The 10,254-nt window shown below is 36.2% G+C and overlaps 1 protein-coding gene across 1 annotated transcript; it reads left to right on the top strand.

The window, feature by feature from the left end:
- The first annotated feature begins 596 nt into the window (after nucleotides 1–596).
- On the top strand, nucleotides 597–2,209 carry LOC108119442 (uncharacterized). The gene is made up of 3 exons (XM_070276536.1): nucleotides 597–1,072; nucleotides 1,658–1,742; nucleotides 1,798–2,209. Exon 1 carries the CDS (start codon nucleotides 705–707, stop codon nucleotides 1,008–1,010), a length of 306 nt encoding a protein of 101 aa, XP_070132637.1. The 5' UTR covers nucleotides 597–704; the 3' UTR covers nucleotides 1,011–1,072; nucleotides 1,658–1,742; nucleotides 1,798–2,209.
- The last annotated feature ends 8,045 nt before the right edge of the window (nucleotides 2,210–10,254 follow it).

The raw sequence follows: 10,254 nt of genomic DNA, 5'->3' as shown, positions 1-10,254 counted from the left end.
CAATATTGAAACTCTATGAAGGCAGAAGCTAAAGATACATGTTATTCAAAGCATTGAATATGATGGTGCACTGTTTTTAATCATTACCCTCGATTCATTTAGAATTATTCAACTCAGAAGGTGATCCTGATCAAGAATAGATATACCTTCAAGGCTCGGAAATGTCTTCTTAGCTGCGCTGCACACTTTTGATTAAAATTATACTACACTCTGCAAGGGTATAAATATGTGATTAGAATAGACTCATGGTCGATTCAACATAAGATTGTAGGTTTCCGAATATATCTAATCGGTCGGGTGTTTATTTTGTTGGGTGGATTTGGTCTGAGGCCCATTATTCCAAAATGTACAAGAAGGGAAAAAGGATAAGGAAAATACTGTACGATATATACGATAATATTTTGAATAATAGAATAAATAATATACAACAGCATAAAATATTGTATCTTGAAATTGTATCTTTTCAGGAAAAAACTCTACGTAGTTCGTATTATAGTTTAAGAACCTGTTTTTTTTCTAAGTTTTATAAAATTAGGGATCACATTGGCCATAACATTCGAAACAAAATGAAATATAGACATTGCATATGGAGTTTGACAGAAACCTCATTCAACAAAATACTATCCAGCTGAAAACATCACAAAAAATACTCTCCCTAATAGAAAACAAAAACTTTGACTTGAAACATTTGAAAAATTACTAGAATGGATTCCAATACACTGAGGGATAAAGTTCGCAAGATGGTTGCGATTAATCGGGCGATTAGTCGCTCGAAAATGTTCGACAAGAACCGCTCCATTGACGAGGAGCTGCCTGAACTGAAGATGGAGAAGAAAGCTCACCAGAAAGCTCATTACTATCAGCAACGCGTCGACTCGAAGGAAGAGCGGGAAAAGGACAATCTTCGAGCCAAGCTAATCCAAGAAATGTCGGTGGGCGAACAAACCGTGGAATTTGGATTTCGAAGCGAAACATTCAAGGCGCCCAGTAATCTAAACATGCATTATTGAACTTTTCTATAGAAATATTTTTCGCCAAAGAGAACATAGCTTAAAAAAAGTGTATTTATTAGGTGAGTACTGATTTTGCGTAGTATAAAGTAGTTATTTTCTTTATACTAATTAAAAGCTGAACAATATTTGAAAGCTAATATAATCTTATATAATATATAAATAAGTTCAAAATATTTCAAAAAAAAAGTTCATGGACGTTAAAAAATTGTTACAATAAGATGTAATATATCCATAGAGACATTCTCTATAGAGACAATGTTATCTTTGCAAGGCCAGTTTTGGGAAATACAAAATTTAGCAACCATTTCAAAAAATAAAAAATTTCAATAGATTCGCACTGAATTCAAGAAGACACTACTATGGTTTGTTATCTTGAAGCGTCTTTAGTTTTGATAATACGTAATTCATTAAAGTTAAAGGCCAAACTAGATAATAAGTTTCTAATTGAATCTATAAAAAACAAGCACTTCAATTAGAGTTCTAACACATCTGAACAGTTATTAGTTACTTGACTGTAATTATGAGATAGTCTTAAGTTATCTTAGGTCAAATGTAAAATGTAATACTGAAAAAATTTTTTACTTATTGGCTTTCCAATCTAATCTATTAAATATTTTGAAACTGATTTTTTTTAACAATTATAGAGAATACCTTCCTCCCAAGTTGAAGTTGTCGCGAGGAATTCAAAATTGTGCGCTTCTGATGTTATGTTTATGTGACAGCTCGATGGTAAAAATCTTAAAAAAAATTGTTTATTTTGATGATTGAACTGCGGATTCCGTAGGATTTAAATCGCACTTTTCTGAGACGGACCCCGGCCTGGACAACCTTGGATCGATTTGCGCTTTTAATTACAGCTGTCTTCCATATGAGAGTTATTGGACTGTGACTGCTACTCTCAATGCCGGTTTTGATTTTAGTTTTTCATCAAAGCCCATATTTTTGGTCACAACCGGGTTTGCAATGAACTTAAAACTCGATTTGAACTAGAAATCTCAAGACTTGCTTAATTTTTCAAGACTCCATTCAAGACTTACCACAAGACTCTATATACTCGAATGTCGGATTTCGATCTTCAGTTTAATCAACTTAATTCTGAAATTCCAAGGCGCTGGCAAATCTAGATTACTTGTTATCGGGAAAGTTGCAGTCATACGTCTAATTTGGTTATAAAATTGTTTTAAAAAATTCAGGTATTAATTAAAAAAGAAAAAAAAATTAAAAAAAAAAAAGAATAAATAAACGTAAGAAAATATATCCACTGTTTTAATTATTTGTAAGTTGTGGCTGAAAATCAGAATTTCTCATAGGATATATATCATTGTCAATTTCTACCTGATAGTTAAATAGAATACTTTAAACGATTTTTTCATAATTTCCTAAAAGCTTCAACAGAATCTCGAGGCAAAATCAGTATGATCAGTATGGGAATCCTGCTCGTAATTGGGCCAAGGAAACTGGCTATGGCTGGTGGTTCCCCTCTAGGTTCCCATGAAAAATATAAACAAATCGAAAAACTAAAATCGGATATCCCAAAATGTATGCTACAAAAATGAATCAATTGATAAATATCACGTATACGCACTGTAAACAAGAAATCTTTATAAATATATGTATTTAATTAAAAAAACATTATTACTTAACTAACTATGCTTTACTATGTCTTCAACAAACCAATGGCCAACTTAAACTGCAACTTGAATAATTAATACGGAAAATCGAGATTTGAAATTGTAAACACTTTTGGGGAGATAAGGAAAGTTAGTAAGCGCCCCTCGTACCGCCGACCCCTCACGAAGCTTCAACAGAATCTCGAGGCAAAATCAGTATGATCAGTATGGGAATCCTGGGAAAAGAAAGCTGGGAAAAACTTGGAGAAAGGGGCAAGGATAAGGGACAGCGACTCGCCCGACCGACATAAATCATCCAGCCAAATAAATCACGGCCAAACGAGGGGTGAAAACCAAAAAGGACTCGGCCAAATAGAAAATCTTCAACGCAACTTTCAAGATCTAATATAAAAATCTCGACGAGAAAAAAAAAACAAAATTAATAATGCAAGAGGCGCTGCCTCTGGAATGCGAAATCTCAGAAACAGGACAAGCAACAATCAAATATTAAAGATTGCCAAAATTTACATTTTCTTGAGAGTGTCTTTCTTTTTTTGTTTTTTTTTTTAAGAAAAAAAGATATCAGAAAAGTATTAGAGTGTTTGTATGGATTTATGCTTTTGTTAAGGGATATATCGATTAATATCGTTATCCGTCTAGTTATTGTTTTTTCTCTTTACTTTTATAACAAACATATATATTATAATATTATAAAATTCCTAAACATCATCTAAGTATTTTAGTTTTAGTTGAGAGATTTATCGGATATAAATATATAGCTGTCCCTGTTGTAGGTATTTTTTCTCGTTATTTGTAATACAAGCGTAAATACTCTTAAATTCATAAATATCATATTTAATATATAACTCCCCCTTTAATGATTAAGAGTTGGCACAAGAAAGAAACAAATCGATTATTTTTTGGCACATTTAAGCGGCCAATGGAACTTTTCTGGGTTTTTCCGCGCTCGTACATCATCCCGTTGTGGGCTAAAGATAAAAAGGACTCCGCAGCTCTTAGCCCAAAACCGAAAAATAGGAAAGACGTCAGGGCAGCGATAAGACGACAACGAACCGCGGAAAAAAGCCGGAAGGGATGCCCGTTCCTCAACATTCCCACAGTCGCCCGCTTCCGCCGTCGTGGCATGCAAATGAAACTGCTGTTCGCGCCACAGGACTCGCTTAAAATCCGAAGGACTTGTTCAAGGACTGGCCGGTCGTCCGTTGGCGGCGCAAATGGCGACTTTCTGCTGTGTGTTTTTGTGTGAAATTTATGCAACAGGCTTTTCTGGGCCTCCCATTTGTAAATTATGCGCTGTCATAAAGCAGCCGTCCTGCAACTTCTGGGGGTCCTGCCAGGCGACTCTAGCAATTCGCCATATTACTGAAGTACTCGAATCCTGTAGCTTGAGGCCTGAAGCCTGAATCCTGAATCCAGAATCGGTTTACCCGTTCGCTGCACGTACGGGCATATAATTTTTGCCAAATCAGAATATTTATGCGTCTAGCCGCACCAACACCAATAAACATACATATACACACACATGTATGCTGAGGACACAGGACATGGGATGCAGGACATGGGGTAAAGGATTCACTGAGCTCGGCGCAGGGACATAAAAAAATTACAGCACGCTTGAAAAAACGCGACAAAAACACGCAATGGATATGACTTTTATACAAAGCTCCGGTTGCAGACTCCCCTTACAGGCAACTGCACTGAAAACAATTTTTAAAAAAATATAATTACTTGAATGATTATCATTATAAAGCCTACATTTTTCTCCAAAATCTACAAAAAAATTTTTCATTTTTTATTACAACAATTTATTAATAATATTAATTTTTTTTTATCAGTGCATGAATAACGGTGCTCATTGAAACGCATTTGCAGTACACACCGATACACACCAGCGAACACTTACGCACACAAATGCACCCACGGCTGGAAAGCGGAAAGAGAGCGAGAGCTCTACGGAATACGGATATATCGATTATTCGATTAATTCTGACCTCCCATCATCAAAGGAAGCATCGAGAAAGTAAGGCTGGCAATCGTGAAAAAAACAAACCGAATAAACTGAAAAAACTGCATAAAAATACTGTAAAGTGGATGAAAAAAAATATATATTAAAAGGCAGCAATATTACTAAAGTAATATGCGCAGTTTCTTTTAAAATAAATATTAATAACAATTTCAAATAAATAATAATAATATAATAATAATCAATGAAATATATAAAACTGAATCCAAATAAATGATCAAAAACAATAAACTGTGACAGTTTACTGAAGTTTTAAAAAAATGATTTTTTGAAAAAATATTCTGTGAAAAGTTAAAGTTTTGGAAAATACTTGTTAAGGGATTTAGGGAATAGGTTTTTTTTCTATCCTTTATTCTCTTTGAAAAGAAATAATAGATAAATAAAGATAAAAAACAGATAAAAAAAAAGAAACAAAAAGCAATTGCTTTGATAGTTTTTGTCGCCTCTCTTTCGATGAAAATAGAAAGGTTACTATTTTTTATGGTTTGTTTTTTGTTTCAAGAGGGGACAAGAGTGTCGGGCTAGAGGGGTGCAAAAGGGGGCGTAACTGGTGGGCGGAACGAAGGCGGGTACAGAGTCAGTGGGGCGTGGCGGTTGTTCAACGAGTGGCAACAATTTCGTTGCATTTCTCTGATGTTGCTGTTGCTGTTGCGTTTTTGGCACTTTTTGGTTTTTGTGGCCAATTTGAAGAGTCGCACCGAACCGGAAGGCGTACAGCCCTAGCCAGTGGGCGTGGCATGGTCAACCCATACAGAGTGTGGGTGTGTGTACGGGTGTAGATGGGAGTGTGTTGCAAAACGATGTGGCAATTTTTGCGGTTTGCGAAAAAGTTGAAAACTTTACATGGTCCTGGTGGCAGTCTCATTTAATGACAATTTTTGCTCATCCTAGATCTAATATTGATTTTAGGGCATTTTTTTAGGGTTAAAATTTAACTAAATATGCAAATAATACAAAATATTTTTTTTGTTTGAATAAATTTAAGTTGTAACTATAAATATAATGTTATGAAAAGTTCTGGTTGCAAAGTCACGGTTTCTTATTTTTCAATACATTTTTTTATATATATCTTTTAAGAATTAAACATTTAAATAAAAGAAAACTTCAATTAGTTTTTAAGAAAATCTATAATTTTGGAACAAACTTTTCTATCATCCGTTCAGAGTACATACTTTAAAACTTGAAATTTTTCCACTTTTGAAAAATCTATTCGGTTTTTTTCAGGGAGCTTGATGGCTGGTCCCTGACTGGGCAGAGATTTTTTTGTGATTTATATTTAATTCAATTTTTATGGCGCTTAAAAAATGTATAAAATATTGCACAACAAAAAAAGGGTCGCTAACTGACAAGCTGGGGTCAAGGGTCACCGGTCGTTGGCTGTTCGTTGTTGGCCCATTCATAAATTGGCAGTCGCCTGGCTGCGTTTGACAGCAGCCAATGCAAATTGCGGTTAGAGAGTGTGTGGCCGAAAGGGTTGTGCCCCAAATGGGCGGTGGCAGGATGACTGGGGAGGTGGCAAGTGTGGAAACTACATACGTGTCGCCAACGGTCACAAGATGTTGGCAATGACAATGAACGTGGCAGAAAGCCTTTTGGCCAAAGTCACACGCACACACACACACACACACAGAAGTGCAACTTGAGCCACTAGACTTGGCCGGAAGGAAGAGAGAGAGGAGGGGGCAGTGGGGGTGGCAAGAAACGTGGCAAGAGATTTGATGTGTGTGTGTGTGGGTCAAATGACGCGAGCGTGACACGACAATCGTGATAAACGAGATTAGTTACAGAGCCAAACCAAAAGCAAACAGTCTTCCACTTTGCTTTTGCCCAATAAGGCGGGGGTAGAGACTAAGCGAGAGGGTGTAGGGGAGTCTTGGCCAAAAAACACAACTAAACAAAAACTCCAAACTCGAGCAACAGCTGGTGTCTGTGCGAAAATTGTGTGAAAGTTGGCCGGCCAGCCTGCAAATGCCAAGTTCTCAAATGGAGATGGTAAACAAAATAAATGGCTTTGCATTTTAAAATAATTAATCTTGAATAAGAAGTATTTTTTAAGAGGAGTTTAAGATACATTTTGTTTTTAAATTGATTTGTTTTTGTTTAAAAAAAATCTTGATTGAAAAAGGTGGTCAAGTAAGGCTATTATTTCTAGGGTTTGTTTCTTTAAAAAAATATTTTTTAACAACGTTTCGAACTAAAAGAATCTTTCTCTCTGGTTTTTAGTTTACCAGCTACTATATAAAGCTATTTTTTATTTTATTCCCTATATTTTTTGTCGAAAAAGTTGAATAGTCGGGTATAACATCTATAAACTGAATAACAAGAATTAGGAAAGGTGGTCTTAAGAGACTATGAGTTCCAGGGCTATTTTCTATAGAAATGTTTAATTTGAAAAAAGTTTCGAACTTAATACCTTTCTTCTCTGAATTATATTTTAATAGCTATTTTATAATAGTAACTTTACATTTATTCTCAATATTCTAAAAGTAATCTCACTTTGTCAGAAACCAATAGCATTCTAACATAAATTAAGATCTTGAATAAAGGCTTTCTGGAAATTGAAGTATAATAAAATATTATTGCCTCATTTAAGGTGAAACTTTCCAAATATGTATATTTCATCTATTTAAAGAGTTCCTAGTAATCTTCCCCCCCATAGTTCCCATATACATACATGCTTTATATCCTGACATTGGCATTGTAATATCCCTTACACTTCTGTTGTTTGCATAAGCATTTCGTGGGGCAACCTCCTTTCATTCATTACGTAATGTGGCGGTGGTCTCTTCTTCGTCGCCTTCATCTTTACGCTGGAGAGTTGGTGGGGGAAGACAGACACAAAGGGAAGAGGCGGTGGCTAAGAGGGCAAGGGGGCACCACAAAATGGCAGCTCCATGGCATTTAAGTCACGTAGCCATGTTGAGTAATGCGACACGTTGCCATTGATGGCCCGTTGACGATGAAGTGCAAGCTGGAAAATAGAAATAGAAATGGAAACAGAGTGGCTGCTGCTGGTTCCGCTGCTGCTTGTGGTACTGTTTTTGCCTTAGGATCCTTTTGACCCACCACAGCCCGACCCATGCCCACCACCCACTCCGCTGCTTTTGGCCTCAAGAAACTGTGAGGAAAAGTCAAGTGGCAGCCACGTGGGCGAAACGGCAGCAGTTGGATGTTTACATTTGATTTTGGCATTGATTAGGCCACTCGAAACCCGCCCAAAGAAACACCCACTCTTCCCAAGAAACCACCTAGGAACCACCACCCTCAAAATAACCAACCAAAGAGTGTTCAACCACAAAGTTTGCATATTTATTATGCACTCGAAGCTCAAATATTGCGGCAAGCCAGCCAGAAAAGAATGGCCGGAAAGAAAGAAAAGTGCAGCGGGGAAAAGTGAAAAACTTTGCAGAGGTGCAGCCAATTTTCTGTTGCCACAAAGTGGTGCAGTGGCACAGAAGGTGCAACCTCAATAAATTGACTTACTTTACGGGCCAAACACTACAATGTCAACAAAAAAAGAAAGGACATTTTCAAGAAATCCTTTAAGGAATGTACTCAAAAAATAAATATTAGGTCTAGAAAAAGCAAAAAAAATATTGCCAAAAGACTGACTTTTAATCGTCACCCGCCAGGCATACGAGCCAAAGAGCATGGTGTGCACATTTTCCTGGCCAGGAAGGACTATTTCGCAGTTTTGTCTTCAAAACCCAAGACCAAAAGCGTCATAAGCCAATGCACTTTATAATCGCATCCTGGCATTCAGGAGGCTTCATTCAGGTACAAGGCCCCAGACAGGTGGTTCTCGGCTTTCATTTGCCAAAGCACTTGAAAAAAAAAACAAAGTTAAAAAATATAAATGTTTGAGAAACAATATAGTTTTATGAATATTAAAGGAAACAAGATTATGCCTTAAGATTATGTCTGTTTTCGCCTTAACTATTAATTATTTGTTTTCTGATTAAAAGAACTTTCTTGTGTGATTTCGAATTTTAAGGAAACTACAACTGGTAGACCTGGTAATTGGAGTCATTATTCCATTATTTACTCAAACTTATCAGCAACAAAACAGACTGTGGCGTGGCGTGGCGGAACAGTCCCAAGAAATTCGAGTGACTTTGAAGGGCAGTCAAGTGCATAATAATGGTTTACCCAGGACCAAAAGGACTCTTGCACCGTGACTCTGCCGTGTGATGTGTTTAATTAAATGCCAGACAAAGGGGAAGAAAATTAGGGAGTTCCTTGTTGAGGGTTTCCTTTTTTTTTTTTTGCACTATCCTTGCAGGAGGATAGTCCTGAATCCTGTCTTGCGTTTTTTCATCCTGCATTTTCCCCTTGGTCACCTTTAATAATTGAAGGGCGATGCCATGGCAGCCGCTGGCCAATTTGTAGACACGTAAAAATCTTATCACAAACAAAAGACTTACCGCAACGATACCACTCTGTGCCCCGTGCTGCCTTAACCCCAGAAAGCCCCACCTTTTTGCCATGGCAGCGATAAGCCCTGCACGTTGTCGCCATTCCACTCGCATTTGTCGTCATCAACTAAAAAAAAAAATCAGAAAGAAAGAAACCCACATACCCAAAGAAACTCAAGCCAGAGACTGAAATGCAGAGCGGATAATAAAGAACGAAGCGAAGGCATGGGCTATAAGATACCCAGTACTACTCAGAAAGTATTAAAAAGAAACGAATAAAAAAAGAAGAAAGTATATGAACAATTTTAGATTTTAGAAGAAGATTAGAAGCTTCGAAGATTTTTAAAAATATTATAAACAGAATCTTAATTAAACTGAACGTACTTCATATATGCTTATATACGTAGGAAATGTAACAAAATTTATAAAAATATGGGAAGAAATAGGTATGTACATTCATTAAAACACTCTAGCCTCTTCAAATTCCACCCCATCTATAACTTTATTGTATAAGGTATCCTAGAAAAATATTGATTTTTGAAATAAACTAGATATCCGAGACTGTACAACTTCCGGTACCCAGAAGTGGAAATATCTCAGAATTATATATACACATAGAAATGATTACCTTCTCTAACAAATTTATATTATAAAGATTTGGTATATTATAAAAATTTTAGTTTGTGACGAAATAAATATTATATTATTATAAAAACTACGAATAAAATACATTTACTCAACCACAAGCTCTATCTTATATATTTCTTTAGTTTAAGAAAACCCAAAAAATCTGCAATCAAGAAAATTTATTAAAAATGAAACTATAAAATATATATACCCCTCAAAAATGTCATTATAGGGAATCAAAAAGAGCCCCGGAAGTGCCTCGCAGGCGGCTCACGTACGGCGTATAAATAACATTTCGATTTGGCTGTGCGACAAACCCAAGCCCCAAAAATGATGCAAAATTATGCCACATCCTCTCAAGCACAGCCCAGTAGAGGAAAAAAATAAATAAAATCCAAGGACTAAGGCGGGGATTGGGGCCGACTTCAAAACAAAAACAAAAAAAGAGAAAAGCTGAAGGAAAGCAAATAGTTGTGTTTTACAATTCAGTTTTGAATGTATTTCAATAAATGCCCAAGAGCCTTAAGGAAATAACCAATAAATAA

Source organism: Drosophila bipectinata, chromosome XR, assembly GCF_030179905.1.
Source record: "Drosophila bipectinata strain 14024-0381.07 chromosome XR, DbipHiC1v2, whole genome shotgun sequence".
Classification (NCBI taxonomy): domain Eukaryota; kingdom Metazoa; phylum Arthropoda; class Insecta; order Diptera; family Drosophilidae; genus Drosophila; species Drosophila bipectinata.
This window is presented reverse-complemented; position numbering and strand designations above follow the sequence as displayed.

Bases quoted from the DNA above. Each gene is read 5' to 3' on its own strand.
- LOC108119442 (XM_070276536.1), top strand. From the start codon at position 705: ATGGATTCCAATACACTGAGGGATAAAGTTCGCAAGATGGTTGCGATT.